Raw genomic sequence first — 22,044 nt, 5'->3', positions numbered from 1 at the left:
AATCCTAGCCAGTTGGCTGTTAGCATTGTTTAACGCACTACTTTAGCATAGATCAACAAAAAGGTGAAATCTGATTGGATGAGCTACACTTAACCAGCTGTCAAGCAAGGCATGCTGCTGGCCTGAGCTGAGGAACAGGCAAGACAGCAGCTTGCAATGAGAAAATAAGCTAATAGGGAAAAATATTTATCATTTATTTAGTGTATTTGTGAATAACAAGTACATTACTTTTAATTATAAAAATAAATAAAAAAATATTTATATATTTATTTAATTAAAAAATGTAATTATAAAATAGATATAACTTTCTGATTTTGTTTAAGCCAGCTGAGAAGGCTCAGCAGGTCCTTAAGGATTCTAACAAGCTGCATAGTAAACTGATATGGAAATGATACACTTTCATGATACGTTCAATCCAGCTTTGACTGATGACAAAAGAATGAACGTGAATGTCACAGAAGGAAAACATGAATGTTAACCTGACAGACTGTCGTTGGGTGTCACAGGGTTGAATGCTGACGCAGTTGCTGGACCTCAGGGTAAGAAAAATACATACATACATACATACATACATACATACATACATACATACATACATACGTACATACGTACATACACTTGCATAAGGAGTAGAATATTGACATTATTTTGATTGAATTATTCATCTTTTTTTCCTCTTCATTCCAGGTCGTTTTGATTTCTGCCTTGACGGTTGGCTTGGTTACCGTGGTAACTGTTACTATTTAGCCAACCATGTTGACACCTGGAGAAATGCAGAGGTAAGAACGTTCTTAAGAATAAAATGTTTGCAACTCATTCTTAGAACTGGTTGATTAACAGTTGTCTCGTCCTGCAGAGCTACTGCGCGAGCTACGACGGCAGTCTGGCCTCAGTGCACAACATCTGGGAGTATAACTTCCTCCAGCGACTAGTCCGGACTGGGGGCCACACTTTAGCCTGGATGGGAGGATTCTACTTCGAGGTTCAGTCACACATTAAAGAATCTTTTAATTAGAAAAATATGATTCTCTCTGAGTGGGTTCTCGACTGCAACACATTTAACGCGTTATTACCGTTTAACATAATCTCCAAATAGAAAAAAAAGTAGATTAACATGGTTTGTGTATAAAAGTTAAACTTTCAGCCCTTTTTTCGGTCTATCCATGAGGAGGGTTTTGGATTAAGATTTGTAGAACTTAATGATAGTTGGCGTCATGTTTTGTTTGCTGAAAAGTGGAACTCCATGCAGCTTTTTTTTTGGGGAGCCTGAAATGACAAATCCTTTACAAACATGTTGAAACTAAATGTGCTACATGTCGAGACACTAAACACAAACTTTCCACCAGGGCGCCTGGAGATGGGAGGATGGCTCGGTGTTTAACTATCACAACTGGGAATCTCAGAGCTCCATCGACAGTTACCAGTGCCTCCAGCTCAACTCTCAAGGTAAGATTCAACAACCTTTGAACTTATAGAGACAGAAGCATCAGGTTACTTCTCCAATTAACTTGATTCATTCTGCTAATGTTTTTATAGAGTCCAAGGGCTGGTCCAATCATGGCTGCAGCATGAGCTTCCCGTTTGTCTGTCAGGTGAAGCCCAACTGCTAGACTTACACATGATACCTAATGCTGCTGCTTGTGCTACTGTTTGTCTCAGCACACAGGAATCCTCATCATTCAAATATATATTAGATGTATGTACCGGAGGTTGTAACTGTTGTTTGTATTATTGCTATTTTAGTCTTTGCCTAAAGTGTGTCATAAACTGTATCTGGTCTTGAACAATAAAAACAAATATATATATATATATATATATATATATATATATATATATATATATATATATATATATATATATATATATATATATACTTTGCTTACTTTGCTTGAATGCATATGTGGAGATGTGGACATTTATTAATTACAATATTATTGTGGTGGAGGTTTTACCGAATAAAGGAAGACTTGCAAAGATAAATTTGTCTTTGTCTATATTTAATAGGCTTTTGCACAGAAGGACCAAAATTAACAGTTTACTTCAAGTGACTGCCCTGGAATCAATGCTGAGTGCATCCTTGCATATAAGGACAAATAATCAATACAGACACTTATTATATGATTAGATATGTCTTACAAAAAGGGGCTTCACCTATTAAAGCTCATGGAAATTTCCAAATCGAAGGCACACTCTTGACATGGACAGGAGGAAAAAGTGAGTGCACATACTTAGCTATATCTCAATTTTATATCAGTGTGTGATACAGTACAGGCATTGTAATGACCAACACAGTTTGTATGCAAAAAACAATAGTTTTAGTATCCCCCAGGGCAGAAAAGGAGTCAGATGACTGTGGTTCAGTCGAAGTTCAACAGGAAGAGGGCTTCATGATGCTCTCTCTCAAGTCATACACAGTACAACACAGAGAGTAGCATTTAAAATAAAGCTTAATTAATTATTTTTCCTCTCCAGTTATCAGAGGTAACAGTAGTAGTGGTAGAGGTGAAGTTGGTGAGGTATTTTGCTCAAGTTTCGAGGAACATGGCTTTGTCTGGAACCGGTCTTGCCTGCTGCCAGGGCATCCCTGCTGAGGCCCCTCCTCCTTGTGCTGACATGGATCGTGGTTATCTGGATCGTGGACCATGCCTACTACTCATTATATGAATAATTTCTGTCATATATGTTGAATGTGCTGTTCAGACATCTCTTGCTTGTGTCCATTTGGGGAGAGGGATTCTCTTCAGTTGCTCTCCTGAAGGTTTTTTTCTCTCCCTTTTTTCCCCTCTGAAAGTTTTTTACTCTGTTTTTTGGGGAATTTTTCCTGATCCAATGTGAGGTCCCAGGACAGGGATGTCTTATGTGTACAGATTGTAAATCGGAGGCACATTTGTAAGTTGTGATTTTGGGCTATACAAAATAAACTGAATTGAATAGACTAATTGTATGCTCTTTACTTGTTTGGTATAACAATGTATATTACTTTTAGCAGTAATGAAGAAATATAGTGCATTACTAATAACATTTCAGAAATACAATTACTTTCACTATGTCAATCTAAAATTATTAATTATTTTAATTTCTTCATTCATTCCCACAAAATGCTGCCATAAAAACACTGTAAGTGGGTGATTAAAAAACAAAGTGTTCACCACTGCATGTGAATACATGAATGGGCCTGAAGCTGGGCTCCATGTCAGTCAGCAATAGTGCTGATGGACATCTTACTCGCCGCTCTACGAATGCCAGAAGAAGTAACTAAATACATCAACGTGGTTCTTTATAACACTGTTCTCCAAACCTTTCTGCCGTTGGATTAGGATTCTGTGTTCAACCATTTTGTAACGCCCACTATTTGTTATCCTGGCTCCTAAATGGTGGAATGAGCTCACCATCGACATCAGGACAGCAGAAAGTCTCTACATCTTCTGTCATAAACTAAAAACACATCTTTTTCAAATATACCTTTTTCAACTACCTCCTCGTAATTGGTGATTTGGCCTTTGTCATCTCCGATTACAGCCATTGCCACGTTGACTTTTTGCAACTTGTCATTGAAATGTGTACGTAGCGACCTGTCAATCACAGTGGCCCAGCCCTAAAGCATACCCTCCTATATGGTCTTTTTTTTAGTTTAAATGGACTATGCTTTACTTAATGAACATCATGCTGTATTGTAGAAGATTTACTAGAGATTGAGACCAAAAATGAATCTTTACAATGTTTACTGAGGTAAAAAAAAAGAAGAGAAGTAGAGTCATTTTAGTTCTGAGATGTATGTATGACCTCAGACTACTGCTGCACTTTAACAGCCACTTTTAAACAAAATCTCTTGAAGGAAGATCACACATTGTCACATTGTCACAAGTCTTTATTATGGAAAAGAACCAACTGTCACAATGAAAAAACAGACAAAGTTACATAACACTTCATCATTTAACGCTTTGAAGAACACACAATAGAAATCAACCATTCAGTAAAACAACAATCAACAGAACACATGAGTTGTCTTTAGACAGTAAAACATTGGCTGATCTGTTCCAAGATGTTGAGGACAGATGTTAACAGCTGAAAGGGCTCTTGGAGCAGATGAAGCGGTTACCAGAGCTGCACTGGGTGTTTCCCCAACCATCTGAAAAAATGAAGTAAGACATTTTTAAGCAAGTCATACACCATAATGTGCACGACGATATAAAAGATTAGTTTTGATCTACAAAATGAGTAAGTCAGCAGTCAGACCAAAAGAAGGGTGAAAAAAAGTGTGTTTGACTTGTACTGTCGGTGCGTGAAGTACAAGTCAGTGAACCGTATCTAGATAATAACCAATATAAATACAGATGTCTGAGACCGAGACAAAAATCCAGGTGACAAGTTGTACTAGTGAAGCTAGCCAGCCAAAGCAAACAGGTTGACTTACTGGAGCTGCGTAAGTAGACGCAGGGGTAGCTGCTGCTGGATGACGGGGAGTACCAGTTGGTGTAATAGAAACCCTCACTGTCAATCCACATCCAGCGGCCCTAATTGACAAAGAGCATGAGAGTAAGGAAGTGTTGTCTTCGTCTCTTCACTAGACTTTCTTTGGACCAGGTCCTGGGCTTGATCTGGACTGAATGGCATGTATTTATTTATAAATTCAGACCTGCAGGTTGAAGCCTCCAAGCCATGCGATGCTCTGACCGGCTGTCTGTGTCATCTGCTGGAGGAAGCTGTACTCAGCGGGGTTTGTGGCTGAAGCCAGGTGGCCACCGAGACCGTTGCAGTGTTCCTGTTGGACAGAGGAAGCACATAAATAGTTGAGTAAATTTATTTCTTCTTTTTCTTCCTCCAAATTGAATTGTTTTTCACGGACTGACGGTGACCGGCTGATCACCATCTAGTAGTGGATCATTAAAATGAATTAAATGAACTACAAAGTCTCTCAGATAACTTTTTTTTCATTGAGCTGCTATAACAACACAGAAATGTAATGGTGACAGTACCTCAGCGCTGTACCAGCTCATGGGATGATGGATGAACAGGTAGCAGTGGGAGCCGTAGCGAGACCAGCCGTTTGGACAGGAGATAAAGTGAGCTGCAGACACACAGAAGAGAATGTTGCCTTCAACAGAGCAGTTTGACTGAAACACACTGAGAGTAGGTCCCAGAGTAGGTCTCTCTTTATACAGCCTGCTACAGCAGGAACAGCTGCTCTAATGTAACCAACATCTGTCTGTATGTGTCTGATATCCTTTGGACAATAGTTAGCAGAGGAGTCAAAACTAGACCGGTTGTAGTTAATAACCTAAGACCTGCCAAAATACTGTGACAATCATCAAAGCACATCATGCGTACTTCCTGCATTTGTGATATTTGGAGTTCATTCACTCATGAAGGAACAAAACTGAAATATTCAAACAATGTCGTGGCACTTACATTCAGGTGCTGCTGCCTCATCCAACACAGGTGCTGCAGAGACAGAGAAACAGTCAACACAATGATTAGTAATATTTATACATATTATATGTATATATTGCAGTATCAAAGTGAGCCAATATGTGCGTTGAGTATTCTAATTGTTTAAAATGTCTAATCTAATTTAACTTGTTTCTATAGTACATCAACTGGATAAAGTATACCTGTAAAAAAATATATATATATTTATTTCCCCGATTTGTTTCCTATAAGCACAGAGTCTAATGTGAACAATGACATGTGTACTTTCTCATTACCGGTTCTTGGAACAGGGATAGCATCTTCTGGCACAGAAACTTCCCCATCTTTCATCATCTTCTCCTCGTTCTCTGAAACATCAACAACTTCATCAGGCCTCCTTTTAGTTGACAGTTTTTTGACTTTACTGTAAGTAAGGCACTACAACAAGAAATCAAGGATGTTGGGTGTAGATCCTTAGTAAGTAGGGAAATATTTATTTCTATAAAAAAAAAAACATAGGACAATGAAAGACAGACCAAAAAGAAATGATGGCATCAAGCACAGAACAGGAAAAGTTAGATATACAAAAGGGATGCGATCCATGAAAAGACTGGCTTTGGCTCTTTAGAAGATGCTTAAAACTGTCTCAGCAGATTTGATAGGTTGGGGAAGATGGTCCCAGACGTTGGGGCTAAAAAAGAACTATCACGATCACCTGCTGTTTTGCAGTTGGTGCTGGGGGTTGATAATCTGAATGATCCGAGGACCGGAATGTTTGAGAGGTAGAACAAGGAGCAAGGAGACCAAAAAGGAAGCTCCATGTGTGGCTCGCATGGCCGTGTTTTGGGACACAAGTATGCTTTGACCTAAACACTAACATTTGTTGCTGTCATGCGCAGAACGACATGAGCAACATTCCGACGTTTAGCAAATATGTTTACCCTGTTCACCAGTTTAGTGCAGCTTGCTACAGGATCATGCTAATATGAGCTAAGTACCACTAGCACAAAGTACAGCTGAGGCTGCACCCATGCCCCAAGCGTGACTATAGAATATATGTAACCAAGTGGGAAAGGTGTTGTCACCGTTGGGACACTAGAGGGCGCTGTAGCCCGAAGGGGAGCCGGCGAGACGCGCGAAGAAAACGGGAAGTCGAATCCGTGATTTCAGGTGGAGCGGTCGTCGGTCTCCGGGTTAGTAGATGGGTTTGAAATGTCACTTTTGCAGAGAATGTGTCCGTAGATGTTCTGTGATATATGTAAATAATTTTCATAAAGTGTTTATGTATCGCTGGATGTGTTGATGTTGAAACAAATTGTCATGATGGTTACAGATTTGAGCTGTGCGGACTTAGCGTCGGCGGCGCGGTTTTAGCTAATGCCAGAATAACATGTGGTGAGTGCGTTGCAACGTTCTGCATAACGTATCTAACTGTTTTGTTTGTTAACTTTCGTAGTTAACTGTGCGGTATGGTTTGTTATTTTGTTTGATTCAAACAGGAGCTACTGCTGCAGTTATTTTTGTACTTTTTGTTGTGTATTTTGCACTTTATAAATGAACCAAAGTAAACTAAATATTCTAAATTTATTAGAGAAATAAAGATCCCTATTGTAGCTGTGTGGAAGCACTCATTTCTCATTTCACCTGCCTACATATATAAAAGTTCTGACAGCTACCAGAGCTACCAACTCTCACGATTTTGCCTTGTGACACACGCTTTTGCATATTTTCGCACGCTCCCACGACACACACAGCAAAAAAAAATACTCTCCCAGTAGGTCTCCTGTGAGGAGCCACCCATTAGCCAATCAAAAAAAAGAAATATTCTAGAAAAACGTATTTTTTGTGTCTGGGCAAGATGTAATGACAGGGACTGGAGCTGTCCGGCAAGGCGTATTTGTCTTCGTTATCGTCCCCCCGCCCCTCCTCAAACTGGTGGAACTTGTTTATCCTATCTTTGGCTATCAATTGACAAGTTGAGCTATTTTGATCATTTGTTTAGCTGATGTTCACACATCACAGTGCAGACTGAATAAAACAAGAGATTTAAAGAGGACACTAACCAGGTACAGCTACTATCTGTTCCTTCAGGGCCTCCGCTGCTGCTTCTGTGGATGAATCACATCAGTGGTGGTGTTAGACACTCAGACAGTAACACCTTCATCTATCTGAGTCTATTTTAAAGCAAAGACCTTCCATACTGACCTGGAGCCTTCCCTTTGTCTTCAGCCGGAGCTGCAGAGAAAAACACTGTCAGTAACAGCAGTGACCTCGTTACACCTCTACCCCTCACTGTTCACTACTACACACAGCTTTACTACAGAATTCAATGTGACAGAGGCTTGCTGATCGACTCATGAGCACATGACGATGTGAGTGCGTCTAAATTGTCTGTGTTGAAAAGTCACCTGCAAATGAAGCACAGAGGAGAACGGAGAGGACCAGGAGAGTCTTCATGGTGATGAACAACGGAAGGCTGAGTGTGGGACAAAATGGAAAATAAATACACAGAAGAGAGTAGAAACACAAGCTCCACTGAAGGAAGAGGAGCACAGCAGCTGCCTTACCTGTCAGGCAATGTGATTCAGGTATCAGCTGAGTGATGCAGTGATGAAGAGAAGATATCCTTGCTCTCTATATACACAATCTTGAACCACACTGAGTGACGTTCACGTGGGCGTGTTGTTTGGCAGAACCAGCGAGTGTGTCAATGTTCGTCTGTGACTCAGCCCTGTCTGCAGGAAGGGGATTACACATAAAGATATTAACCTGAACTCTGATCTTTGTTTCCTGACATCATGTAAACAGTTTATTATTGTGATTTATGATCAGAACAATGCTTAAAACAATAGTGAAACTGGACTTGATATTTAGCTATGTCAGCTATGTATTCTGTATTTGTGTTTTTTTAGATACTACTCGGTCGGGAACTTCAGTTAGTGGCCGTAGTAACTTCAGTTGAGCTTGCGCAGACTCCAGCACCAGGGGGTCTGATCCTGGACCGTCCTGACTCCCGGCCAGATCAGGTCTGGTGGTTGTGCTGTCTGAATCAGAGTTGCCTTTTGCTAACTCAAAGTCTGTCTCTCTTGCTAACAGAGTAGTCTCATGGTGGTGTGGAATCCAATAAAAAAACTATGAGGACGGTCGTGCAGTAAACACACAGATGGCCAAAGCTCTTAACAAGAAACTTTACACACATATTGTTGGATATTTAACAAAACCTATTTTTAGTTCAACTAATGAAAACGCAAAATACCAACGAACGTCCCGGTGTCAATAAATGGTTTTGATGATTTGATGTTACTATTGTTGTGTTTAAACCCGCTTGACAAAGACAGGATGTTGAAAATGGAGGCAAGGTTTTCAGAGGTTTTTTGTTGATCTCAAGGATACTCTGCCTTGATTTTAATCCAGAACACCAAGTTGAAACAGACTTTTGAGTTTCATTTTTGGGGTAACTATCGCGTAACGTGTCAAGAGGTTCATCTGAGGTTACGTGCAGACAGATGTATCCGGTCTTTTTTCAAAATAAAACTTTTCTGACGTTGATTTTAAATTTTTTTCATTCATTCTTACTCTGCAAGGGACCCCTGGACCTCAACGACCTCGCTGCTTCCTGGGGCTGTGGATTATGTGCTTGAAGAAGGACTGTCCTTAGTGCGCCTCAACCGCATTGCATTGCCAGGGTGGGGATCGGCCCACGTAATGGGTGTCAAGGGTCAGCGACAATGTAAACAACCCACCTGACCTGTCTTGAAACACGGACCAAGGTGTGTAACGCGCGCGCAAGTCAGAGGGTCTCTGAAACCCTTGTGGCGCAATGAAAGTGAGGGCGGGCACGCATCGGCTGCTGTGTAATTGAGCGTTGCTCGGCGGGGGAGTCCGCTCTGGTGGTTGAAGTGGCTTCTCTTTTTTTTCTCCTCGTGACCTCCCTCCATGCTCGTGGTGGTGCCGTGTGGCTCTGCGGGTTGGGTGTCTGTCCACACATGTATGAACGCGCTGTATGTTGAGTGTCAGCCTCTGACAGTAACTCCAGAGACACTTTTTCCCCCCCAGTCCACCCGTGATGTGGACTACACAACACTCATTGCCTACGACTGGATTGTATGGTTATTGAAAATTGGCTTTGCAGAATTTAAATTATTTCCTCATAATGTTGAGTTCTTGAAAATTGGCTTTGCAGAATTTAAATTATTTCCTCATAATGTTGAGTTCTTGAATGAAGGTCATCACTTTAGGCCATGGCCTTCCTATCAAGAGCTAACATGTTTCCACATCGGAAAAATCATAGTGGAATAAAGAGAGTCTAACGTTTGTTTAGTGTTCCTGTAAGTCTCCAGTGAATTATCATTATGTTTACATTACTGCCTAAATCAAGGTCACAAGACGCCTACAAGGAAATAACACCATGTTTTATTGTCTGTTTCTCAAGAGTTTACAGACATTTATGAAGTCACAAATGAATCACTTCATGTGATAAAGGCAGAGCCATAATCTCCACTAAAGTCTGTCTGCTGGGAATGTTGCTGTTCCTGCAGTAGAAAAGAAAAAACTGGTTCCTGGCTTGCTGGCATAATAATAATGAAAATAATTTAAATAATAATAAACTCAATATGTGTAACAATATCTTAAATATTTAAATATCCCATTGCAGGACTAATAAAACAATATATAAAACCTTGGTATGACCTGAATATTACTTGTTAATACCTTGGTCAAACCTGGGTAAAGTATAACAGTCATTATGAATTTATTCAACATATTGTGTTTAATGTGTACCCACTTTACAAGTTTCTTGAGGACATGGATGTTAATTCTCTAACGCATCACCTTTGTCTATGGAGTCCTGCCCAGCTATAACCAGCACACAGCATTCAAATGAAGAAGCTGGCTTAGAAAATAAGTTTCTAGCCTTTAAACAATCTAGATTAGAATAGAATGCATCTATCATTGCACATTATACAACAGGATTTGATTTGAAGTCCTTGAAACAGCATATTAACAACCTACACATGCGCGCAAGCTCTCTCTCTCTCTCACACACACACACACACACACACACAGACACACACACACACACACACACACCTTACATATAAATATCAGTCATAAGAAGTTTAAATTAAAAAAAATAAATAAGTGTCATATCAAGCTACTATTATAACGATTTCTACAAACTAGTAGCTGCTTGGCTGATAGCTGAATGTTACAGCACTCCTCAATGTTTGGCAGTCTAATATTTAATTTTTCATATTTAACATTATACTTGCTGTGAAATCTTAAGTGTAGTTAAATATATTTGCATAATTATTTGGATACGAAAAATATATATAACAGGGAGTACAGTGATTTCAGTGCTGGAGAGGAAGGGGACCTTAAAAAACGTATTCAGAGAACTTCTCTGTTTACACTAAATATATTACTCTTCAAGACAAGAAGAGGTTAAGAGGTTTTGCCTTTGGTTGGCACCTCTCTGCTGGATATTATCAATGGGTCTTTTCTAACAGGTCATGTGCCACAATCATTCAACGTAGTTGTAATTAAACCTCCATGATCCAGAGGTGTTGGCTATACGGACTCTAACCTTCTGTTCCTCGCTAAGATCCTTGAGAAAGTTGTGTGACTTTCTCCATAACAAAAGTGTATTTCAGCCAGGATTTAGAAAGCATCATAGCACAGAGACAGCACTGGTGACAATGACTAATGACCTTCTAGTTGCATCAGATAAAGGACTTGGCTCTGCATTCGTCCTGTTAGACCTCAGTGCTGCATTCATTACCATTGACCATGACTTTCTAGTAGACCAGTCGATTGGTATTAAAGGTACCGCACTAAACTGGTTTAACTCCTATTCATCAGATTGATCTCAGTTTGTAAATGATGAAGCCTTGGTGACTACCAACGTTCGTCATGGAGTTAGACAAGGTTCTGTGCTAGGACTAATTTTATTCACCTTATAGTAAATGCTTCCTTTAGGGAATATTATTAGAAAGAACTCCATAAACTTGCATTGTTATGCCGATGGTATGCAATTATATTTGTTGATCAAGCCAGATGATACCAACGAGGTTCTTAAAAGACATAACAATCTGGATGACCTGCAACTTCCTGATGACCTCAGACAAAACTGTAGTTATTTGCATCCAGCACCACCGTAAGGAATCTCAGAGAAATCTTTGATCAGGACTTGTCCTTTGATTCCCACGTGAAGCAAATCTCAAGGACTGCCTTTTTTCACCTATGTAACTGTTAGAAAAAAATCATTATTTATTTTATTAATTATTTGTTGCAAGGAAGGAGCAAAGTCAAAAGTACAACTTAATAGACAACTTGCATAGCCAAGACTGCTCAAAGAATGAGCGAAGCACTACCTTTTTAAATAGCTTATGGTTATCAATACACCAAGGCCACCGAGACGTCTTCATAGCTTCATCCCACCATTACGTCTTTAGATTGGCCTCTGCATGGTATGATAACAATGGAATTGTCAGAATTAACCTCTATGTCTCTATGGAAGAACTCACGACAAATGTAGAGTCTACAAATAAGGGCAACATGTGGGCCTAAATGCGGATTATAAGCCAATCATTTTTCTTTTTTTCCCTGTCAACTTTGATTCGTGCGGTTTTTATATTTGCAGCTGATTTGTGGATTTTTCCGCTTCTGAATTCAGCAAAGATCCTCAGCAGCAGCAGCTGCAGCACCCTAAATCTGCACACCCCGGTACAGTAGGCAGTATGCACCTAGTCAAGTTGGTTGCCATTGAAACTCAAAGAAGAGTAAGCAGCAGCAGCTGCAGCTACAGACATCCCCTGTGGACACTGTATAACACTTGAGATATTATCTCATAATTATGACTTACAAGATCTTAATTTTATTTATTAAAGTGGCGTAAACGGGCTTCCATAGTTTTGATATGAATAAATGTGAGTGGTTCTTGTGAATTTGTTGTCATTGTGTTACTTACGTCAATGCAGATTACATGCAATATCCGTTAATAATGCCTCATCCCATCATGAGCGTATTTATGTATCTGCACTCTGCGGTTAGTGTATTTGTAGGTGTTGCGCTTCATATACCATTTTATTTCACTTGTCAAATGTTGCAGTATTATGTGAATATAAGGTGTTTACACAAAACAAATAATAAACGGTAGCTGTGGCATCATATTGAGGTTGTTCAGCAGAGACGGCACTGAAGCGCAGGTAGAAAATGCACTTCCCGCTATTTGATATACAGGCAGTCATTTTGAAATGTACTGTTTTATTTTTGAATGAGAGTAACTGAAAAAAAAAACCTTTTTCGCCAGGAACACAGAAAACCAACCAATCAGATCCCATGAGATGCCTTAGTGAAAAGGCCATGAATGATTAATAGTTTGATTTTCTTACTTAGATTTTATTTACCTTGGCGATGGAGCTTTTTAAGCATTACTTCATTATTTGCATCAAAACTAGAGTTGTTACTCAGAGACTTCTCCCTCTCTGTCAAGAAGTAGAAAAATAATATCTAGGTTAGCTGCACATTCAGGTGAGACCCAACTTTGCTAGGGACCTCAAGGTTCCAAATGGAAGAAGAATTAGCGTGACAATCTCCATTATTATACACAATATAGAGAATATTTTTTTCAATAGACTATACATATGTTTACACTGGATACCTGGATACTGAAAACCTGAATCAATCATTACCGTCTCATAAGGATACTCAAACTAGTCAGTGTCACTGGGGATACGCATGGATGTCGACCATAGACTGTATATAAGAAGTGGACTTAGTCAAAGTGATGTCACTAATTTGTGGACTGATGTTATGAAGCCTTGAGTTTAGTGATTTGGCCTTTACGACCATCGCCATGTTGACTTTTTGCAACCTGTGAAGTAAAGTTACAGTATTTGGAAAATGGAGCGACGTAAATACGCTATATACATGTATACTTTATTAATCCCCAAGGGGAAATTTAACAAATTAAAGTATCTATCTATATATCTATCTACACTGCTTTATGGTCTGTCTGAAATGGACCACATTTGATAAAATGAACATCATCATACTGTATTGAACGAGATTTTAAACTAGAGATTGAGAGCAAAAAAAAATCATGTTTACAATGTTTACTGAGGGAATAAATCAAGAGAGAAGTAGTCATTTTCCTCATAGGCATTAGTTCTTAGATGTATATGTACCATATTTAAAAAGAGGGGTGATGTAGATACGGCGTATACGTCTCTCAACATATCAAAGAGGTTTTTGGTTTCTTTAATCATCATACCTTTTATAGCAAGAAAACCATGAATCAAAGCATTAGTTCGTAGATGTATGACGCTATACATTGAATCCTAGACTGTTGGCTCAAGTCACTCTGAGGGGAATGGCTGTTCACTGGACTTTAACAGCCACTTTTCAACAAAGCGCTAAAAGGAAGATCACACATTGTCCCATAATCATTATTGGCAAGTCTTTATTATGAAAAAGAACCAAATGTCACACAAATTTACTTAAAACTTCACCACTTAATGCTTTGAAGAATACGCAATAGAAATCAACCATTCAATAAAGCAACAATCAACAGAACACATGAGTTGTCTTTAGACAGTAAAACATTGGCTGATCTGTTCCAAGATGTTGAGGACAGATGTTAACAGCTGAAAGGGCTCTTGGAGCAGATGAAGCGGTTACCAGAGCTGCACTGGGTGTTTCCCCAACCATCTGAAAAATGAAGTAAGACATTTTTAAGCAAGTCATACACCATAATGTGCATGGCAATATAAAAGATTAGTTTTGATCTACAAAATGAGTAAGTCAGCAGTCAGACCAAAAGAAGGGTGAAAAAAAGTGTGTTTGACTTGTACTGTCGGTGCGTGAAGTACAAGTCAGTGAACCGTATCTAGATAATAACCAATATAAATACAGATGTCTGAGACCGAGACAAAAATCCAGGTGACAAGTTGTACTAGTGAAGCTAGCCAGCCAAAGCAAACAGGTTGACTTACTGGAGCTGCGTAAGTAGACGCAGGGGTAGCTGCTGCTGGATGACGGGGAGTACCAGTTGGTGTAATAGAAACCCTCACTGTCAATCCACATCCAGCGGCCCTAATTGACAAAGAGCATGAGAGTAAGGAAGTGTTGTCTTCGTCTCTTCACTAGACTTTCTTTGGACCAGGTCCTGGGCTTGATCTGGACTGAATGGCATGTATTTATTTATAAATTCAGACCTGCAGGTTGAAGCCTCCAAGCCATGCGATGCTCTGACCGGCTGTCTGTGTCATCTGCTGGAGGAAGCTGTACTCAGCGGGGTTTGTGGCTGAAGCCAGGTGGCCACCGAGACCGTTGCAGTGTTCCTGTTGGACAGAGGAAGCACATAAATAGTTGAGTAAATTTATTTCTTCTTTTTCTTCCTCCAAATTGAATTGTTTTTCACGGACTGACGGTGACCGGCTGATCACCATCTAGTAGTGGATCATTAAAATGAATTAAATGAACTACAAAGTCTCCAGATAACTTTTTTTTTCATTGAGCTGCTATAACAACACAGAAATGTAACGGTGACAGTACCTCAGCGCTGTACCAGCTCATGGGATGATGGATGAACAGGTAGCAGTGGGAGCCGTGGCGAGACCAGCCGTTTGGACAGGAGATAAAGTGAGCTGCAGACACACAGAAGAGAATGTTGCCTTCAACAGAGCAGTTTGACTGAAACACACTGAGAGTAGGTCCCTTCTCGTCTCTCTTTATACAGCCTGCTACAGCAGGAACAGCTGCTCTAATGTAACCAACATCTGTCTGTATGTGTCTGATATCCTTTGGACAATAGTTAGCAGAGGAGTCAAAACTAGACCGGTTGTAGTTAATAACCTAAGACCTGCCAAAATACTGTGACAATCATCAAAGCACATCATGCGTACTTCCTGCATTTGTGATATTTAGAGTTCATTCACTCATGAAGGAACAAAAATGAAATATTCAAACAATGTTGTGGCACTTACATTCAGGTGCTGCTGCCTCATCCAACACAGGTGCTGCAGAGACAGAGAAACAGTCAACACAATGATTAGTAATATTTATACATATTATATGTATATATTTCAGTATCAAAGTGGGCCAATACAGTGAGTGACAGTCACGTTCAATGCGTGAGACTTGAGAGCCCAGATACCGCCGTCTCTCCGCTCCTCTCTGCCGGCGGTCCCCCAGTTGCGGACACAGTCCCGCGACTGTCTGTTTGGGGTAAACAAGATGTCTATGCAGCGAATAGGTTTACAGATGCGCTCTTCAGCGCTATCTATCGTCGGGGAGTTTGAAAAGGAACGAACGCGCCCCAGACTTTTTTTTGGCGTGAGATATTGGTTGTGTGGCGTGTGAGCGTGTGAAAACATGAAAAAGCGTGTGTCACACGGCGAAAGCGAGAGAGTTGGTGGCTCTGTTGTCAATATGTGCGTTGAGTATTCTAATTGTTTAAAATGTCTAATCTAATTTAACTTGTTTCTATAGTACAACACCAACTGGATAAAGTATACCTGTAAAAAAATATATATATTTATTTCCCCGATTTGTTTCCTATAAGCACAGAGTCTAATGTGAACAATGGCATGTGTCCTTTCTCATTACCGGTTCTTGAAACAGGGATAGCATCTTCTGGCACAGAAACCTCCCCATCTTTCATCATCTTCTCTATCTCTGAAACATCAACAGCTTCATCAGGCCTCCTTTTAGTTGACCGTGTTTTGGGACACAACTATGCTTTGACCTAAACACTAACATTTGTTGCTGTCACGCACACACACTTTTGCATGTTTTCACACGCTCTTACGACACACACGGCAAAAAAAAAATCTCCCGGTAGGTCTCCCGTGAGGAGCCACCCATTAGCCAATCAAAAAAAAGAAATATTCTAGAAAAACGTATTTTTTGTATCTGGGCAAGATGTAATGACAGGGACTGGAGCTGTCCGGCAAGGCGTATTTGTCTTCGTTATCATTGTCCTCCCTCCTCTCCTCAAACTGGTGGAACTTGTTTATCCTATCTTTGGATATCAATTGACAATTTGAGCTATTTTGATCATTTGTTTAGCTGATGTTCACACATCACAGTGCAGACTGAATAAAACAAGAGATTTAAAGAGGACACTAACCAGGTACAGCTACTATCTGTTCCTTCAGGGCCTCCGCTGCTGCTTCTGTGGATGAATCACATCAGTGGTGGTGTTAGACACTCAGACAGTAAGATCTTCATCTATCTGAGTCTATTTTAAAGCAAAGACCTTCCATACTGACCTGGAGCCTTCTCTTTGTCTTCAGCCGGAGCTGCAGAGAAAAACACTGTCAGTAACAGCAGTGACCTCGTTACACCTCTACCCCTCACTGTTCACTACTACACACAGCTTTACTACAGAATTCAATGTGACAGACTCATGAGCACATGATGATGTGAGTGCGTCTAAATTGTCTGTGTTGAAAAGTCACCTGCAAATGAAGCACAGAGGAGAACGGAGAGGACCAGGAGAGTCTTCATGGTGATGAACAACAGAAGGCTGAGTGTGGCGGAGACAAAATGGAAAATAAATACACAGAGGAGAGTAGAACCACAAGCTCCACTGAAGGAAGAGGAGCACAGCAGCTGCCTTACCTGTCAGGCAATGTGATTCAGGTATCAGCTGAGTGATGCAGTGATGAAGAGAAGATATCCTTGCTCTCTATATACACAATCTTGAACCACACTGAGTGACGTTCACGTGGGCGTGTTGTTTGGCAAAACCAGCGAGTGTGTCAATGTTCGTCTGTGACTCAGCCCTGTGTGCAGGAAGGGGATTACACATAAAGATATTAACCTGAACTCTGATCTTTGTTTCCTGACATCATGTAAACAGTTTATTATTGTGATTTATGATCAGAACAATGCTTAAAACAATAGTGAAACTGGACTTGATATTTAGCTATGTCAGCTATGTATTCTGTATTTGTGTTTTTTTTAGATACTACTCGGTCGGGAACTTCAGTTAGTGGCCGTAGTAACTTCAGTTGAGCTTGCGCAGACTCCAGCACCAGGGGGTCTGATCCTGGACCGTCCTGACTCCCGGCCGGATCAGGTCTGGTGGTTGTGCTGTCTGAATCAGAGTTGCCTTTTGCTAACTCAAAGTCTGTCTCTCTTGCTAACAGAGTAGTCTGATGGTGGCGTGGAAGTTGAAACAGTCATTTTCTACCACTTGGAATTTAATCCAATGAACAAACTATGAGGATGGTCGCGCAGTAAACACACAGATGGCCAAAGCACTTAACAAGAAACTTTACACACATATATTGTTGAATAATTAGCAAAACCTATTTTTAGTGCAACTAATGATAACACAAACTAGTACCAACAAACGTTGATGGTTTGATGTTTTCTTGCTGCTATGGTCGTGCTAAAGCTGAACTAAGCAAGCTATTATTTTTTATCCTATTGTGTATTTATGCACAGTTATGGTTGTATTCTTTTGTGTATATATATAATTTGCAGATAGATAGATAGATATAGTAACAGGAGGGGAGGAAGGACCCAGACGGTCGGGCAGCGCAGCAATCACAGGCAGAGTCTTTTCTGCAGGTTTTAAAGGGTTTTATTGAAATAAACAAAAATAACTCAAAGGTAGCTCTGTCTAGCACTATCTCAACCGGGCCACTACCCGGCTTACCGGTTTCACCTCCGTCGGCACAAAGAGAAGCCGCTCCTTCCTCGTCGCATGTGCCCCTCTCTTCTTTTCCCTCCCTGACCTTTATAAGCGCCTCTGATGAGGAGATCAGGATCAGGTGCGTCTCGTTCCCCACCTGATCCTGATGCTCCTCTAATGCGTGGGTGGAGCCTTCTGGCTGGAATGTAGACGCCTGCGGCAACCCTTCCCCTCAGGCCGTTACAATATATATATATATATATATATATATATATATATATATATATATATATATATATATATATAGTTTTATTTTATTTTATTATTTTATTTGTTTCGTGTATTTAGTTTATTCCATTTGGTGTCTGTAAAGTGTGTTGCGCTGCTACTATGACAACAAATTTCCCTTTGGGGATTAATAAAATATCTATCTATCTATCTATCTATCTATCTATCTATCTATCTATCTATCTATCTATCTATCTAATGTAAACTATAGACAGACCAACAGTCTCTGAGAAAAGGCTTCTGTCAGTGTTACATTGTACTTGGTAGTATTCGATCATTAATACTAATGCATGAACATGTTAACCTGCAGCTGAATGTGGTGGAGATATTCTTTGAAAGAATTTTTGCTAGTCAGCAACATCTACCTGTGTTTTTTCAGACCCATACTAAATCTCTGTTATCTCTTTAAGCACAAGTGCTATTTTACTAATATATTTGTGTAAATGTATTGCTTAGTCTTATAGCTCAGCCTTGTCCGTTTAATCTGTTATATGGTATCACCATATTGGCATCACTATATTGTTCAATATATACTTTTCCAGTATTCTCCAAGGTCTGTACCCCAAAATTAAAGGTGTACACCTGGCCCCATATGAGGAGCTCGTGCTTCAGTTAATGAACACGTGTCATTTATAGCTGCAGCCAGTGTTCCACTGACTTCTGTATTGGTTGAGCTACAGCACCAAGAATCGAGTTAGCTCCACCATGGAACAACCAAGACAATTACTGATCACAATGAGCCCGTTCCGTTTTCACGTAGGTTCCCTTTTGAAGGATGTGTACAGTAGTTTCATGCATGGAAAAGACACAGCAAATATGGTGCTTGAAATTGGCTTTGTAGAATTCAAACCTCATAATGTTGAGGCCTTGAATGAAGGTCATCACTTTAGGCCATGTCCTACCTTTCCATCAACATGTGGGTGTGTTCACATCGGAAGAATCATAGTGTGAAAAAGAAAGTCTGAAGTTTGTTTAGCGTTCCCGTTAGCCTCCAGTGAATTATCATTATGTTTACATCACTGATTAAATCAAGGACACAACACGTGTACAAGGAAATAATACCATGTTGTATTGTCTGTTTCTCAAGAGTTTACAGACATTTATGAAGTCAAACATTAATCATTCCATGTGATAAAAGCAGAGCCATAATCTACACTGAAGTCTGTCTGCTGGGAATGTTGCTGTTCCTGCAGTGGAAAAGAGCATACTGGTTCCTGGCTTGCTGGCATAATAATAGAATTAAACTCAATTTGTGTAACACTATCTTAAAGATATTACAAGGTCGTTCACAGCAAAAAAACAAGATTTTTTATAGAATAATGTTTTGAGAAAATTTCTTTAGCCCTTTGGTCACCAGTCAGGCTCTAGTAACATTAAGAAGCCCACTAGCAGCTGATCTAAGAGAGTGCACAAGCTTAGAAGGTGTTGCTTCATGGTTCAGATTCAGATTGATGATAGTTGGCGAAACAGACTGCTGGGAAAAGGCGGAACTGCTAAAGGATAAGGAAATAACAGAAAGTGTGGAGGAAAATAGAAGGTAAGATATTTATTGTCACCAAGAACATTGCACAGCTTCCAGTAAAACATTTGATCCTTTTATTGCTTAGCTATGAAGGCTGATGGGCTGCACAGATAAGGTGACAGAGAGGCAATAAAAACAAGCTTCTAAAACAGTCACTAACTTTATGAGAAGATTTCCAATTATGTCATTAATTCAGTCATTGCTGTTTCATGACTGTAAAACGTGTCGTGTCTTTCTTTTATGATTGCTTTTCTGTCTCTGAGCTGACCGCCTGTAACTCTGCACACTACGATATTGGTCTTATCATCCAACTCCAGTGCAAAAGAAAATGATTTCTTGAAGGAAATTTGTTTTACTTTTAGTATTATGTTTTGGGCAAATTTGAGCTCAATTATGAAATCCTGACAAAATGTGTCGTGAAGGCTTCAGTGCTCACAGTGGCCAACACACTTGGTCACAGGCCCTACACAGTCAACACAAGCAATATTAAACTAAAGAAAACAACCAAAAAATTATTGTTGTAAGGGCTGCTCTTCATACTTCAATATCCCAACAAGAAAGTATTATTTTCTTAAAAGCAAAAGTTGTATGAATATGGAAACAAACCCGATAATTTACCTTCAAAAGTTTTAAGTAATCGCCATAATTCTCTCTTGTCTAAAAGACTCGAACGGAAAATGTTGTTTTAAGTCTGAAGACATCCCCTCTGGTAAAGCAGCTGGCCAAGATGGCATTCTCTCGAAATATACAAAGAATTTAAAGAGATTTTTGTTCCACGCTGAAGTAAAATGTGCGAATACTCATTCTTGAATAAAAAACTACCTGAATCAACACAGACGGCTGCAATTACATTAATACCAAAGCAAGGGAAAAACCCAGAAGGACCTTCTTCATATAAACCAATTAGTTTGCAATATGTGGAAAATAAAATATTGCCCAAGCTTTAAGCTAAAAAAAAAAACCTGTCCTCTCCACCACCATCGGGCTTGATCAAACAGGATTTGTGCAACATTATTCTAATGTGAATAGCTTATTAGGGGTCATTCAACAGGCCAAAAACAATCCTCTAGAATCTATGGTGGTCTCCTTGGATGCTGAGAAAGTGTTCGATCATACGAATAGAAATACATGTTCAATGTTTCGGAAAATTATTCTCTCGGCAATACATTTCTAAGTTAGGTAAAATTACTGTACACCTCTCCACAAGCAATGGTTATGTCGAATGGTTATGACGAACGGTCACACTTCACCCCGGTTCGCGCATTTGTCAAGGTTGTCCACTGTCCCCACTTCTGTTTACAACTGTCATTGAACCTTTGGCCGAGGCTAGTAGAATACATCCACATATTAAAGGTGTTAATAGTGGGAAAATTGAGCATATTATTTTGCTTCATGCAGATGATATACTGCTATTTCTCCGTAACCAGAAGAAACATTTGTATTTTATCAGGGGACATCATAAACAGTGTGTTTAGTAGTAAGGGTCCCTGTTAAGGACAAGCCACTAATTATTTTGTCCATTTTCAGTTTGTTACTTCCCTTAAAGATGTATGTTAAATACCAGCGATTGAATAACTTTATACAAAAGCAATAATGTTTTTTTTATGTTTTTCCAGTTCAGTTCAGGTTTTCTTACTATGAGAAAAGTCCCGTCTGTGTTGGCTTGAACAAGTGCACTAAACATATTCTAAGCAGGCCTCCGCATGTGGAAAGTTCTCCTCTTTGAGAGAAGAGTAAAGATCCAGATATGATCGTGACTGCCATAGTGTATCATAGTGAGTCAGGAGCTTTGGGCATGCACGATTTATTTTCAATAATGCAGCATGAAGCTCCTGTGAGACTGACCGCCTGTGAGAGCTTTGGGAGGCGGGGCGGCTCGTGGCAGCACCCGCTGCTCGTTGAGCACAGAAAATACATAACAACACGTGCTATCACGTCAAGCTCAATTTGGCGAGTCATCAACACTGCCTGTCAGTGAGGCTACGGAAGTGCGCGTGCACATATATAAATTGCCGTCATAGTAAAAGCAGTATTGTTGTATTGCATTTATGGCGTGCATCTTATTTATTTAAAAATTGCTTTTGTGTAATAATGTGCAAGAACAGAAAAACAAACACAATTTCAGATGTTTAATTCTTTACATTTCTCCACAACAAAACAAAGCAAATTCAAGGAATTT

The 22,044-nt window shown here is 39.8% G+C and overlaps 2 protein-coding genes across 2 annotated transcripts; both read right to left on the bottom strand.

Moving 5' to 3' along the window:
• Window positions 1-3,946: 3,946 nt before the first annotated feature.
• Window positions 3,947-8,042, bottom strand: LOC137794952 (snaclec coagulation factor IX/factor X-binding protein subunit B-like). The gene is made up of 10 exons (XM_068592120.1): window positions 7,977-8,042; window positions 7,818-7,885; window positions 7,615-7,644; window positions 7,473-7,517; window positions 5,706-5,777; window positions 5,410-5,442; window positions 4,977-5,068; window positions 4,637-4,762; window positions 4,415-4,514; window positions 3,947-4,129 (listed from the first exon to the last, which is right to left on the bottom strand). The coding sequence occupies exons 2-10, from the start codon at window positions 7,864-7,866 to the stop codon at window positions 4,059-4,061; spliced, it is 618 nt and encodes a 205-aa protein (XP_068448221.1). The 5' UTR covers window positions 7,867-7,885; window positions 7,977-8,042; the 3' UTR covers window positions 3,947-4,058.
• Window positions 8,043-14,002: 5,960 nt separating this feature from the next.
• Window positions 14,003-17,093, bottom strand: LOC137794956 (ladderlectin-like). The gene is made up of 9 exons (XM_068592124.1): window positions 17,035-17,093; window positions 16,872-16,939; window positions 16,683-16,712; window positions 16,541-16,585; window positions 15,396-15,428; window positions 14,965-15,056; window positions 14,625-14,750; window positions 14,403-14,502; window positions 14,003-14,118 (listed from the first exon to the last, which is right to left on the bottom strand). Exons 2-9 carry the CDS (start codon window positions 16,918-16,920, stop codon window positions 14,048-14,050), a joined length of 546 nt encoding a protein of 181 aa, XP_068448225.1. The 5' UTR covers window positions 16,921-16,939; window positions 17,035-17,093; the 3' UTR covers window positions 14,003-14,047.
• Window positions 17,094-22,044: the final 4,951 nt, after the last annotated feature.

Source organism: Clinocottus analis, unplaced genomic scaffold (genome assembly GCF_023055335.1).
Source record: "Clinocottus analis isolate CAN_PGR_092001 unplaced genomic scaffold, fCliAna1.0.p SCAF_26, whole genome shotgun sequence".
Lineage (NCBI taxonomy): Eukaryota > Metazoa > Chordata > Actinopteri > Perciformes > Cottidae > Clinocottus > Clinocottus analis.
The sequence above is the reverse complement of the archived record's forward strand: the minus strand, read 5'-3'. Positions and strand labels throughout refer to the sequence as shown.

Coding starts and splice junctions, on each gene's coding strand:
- LOC137794952 (XM_068592120.1), bottom strand. CDS start 7,866: ATGAAGACTCTCCTGGTCCTCTCCGTTCTCCTCTGTGCTTCATTTGCA. Junction 5,443..5,705: donor TATCCCTGTTCCAAGAACCG/GTAATGAGAAAG, acceptor CTGTCTCTGCAG/CACCTGTGTTGGATGAGGCA. Junction 5,069..5,409: donor TGAGGCAGCAGCACCTGAAT/GTAAGTGCCACG, acceptor GTGTGTCTGCAG/CTCACTTTATCTCCTGTCCA.
- LOC137794956 (XM_068592124.1), bottom strand. CDS start 16,920: ATGAAGACTCTCCTGGTCCTCTCCGTTCTCCTCTGTGCTTCATTTGCA. Junction 15,429..16,540: donor ACAGATAGTAGCTGTACCTG/GTTAGTGTCCTC, acceptor CTGTCTCTGCAG/CACCTGTGTTGGATGAGGCA. Junction 14,751..14,964: donor TGAGCTGGTACAGCGCTGAG/GTACTGTCACCG, acceptor TCTGTCCAACAG/GAACACTGCAACGGTCTCGG.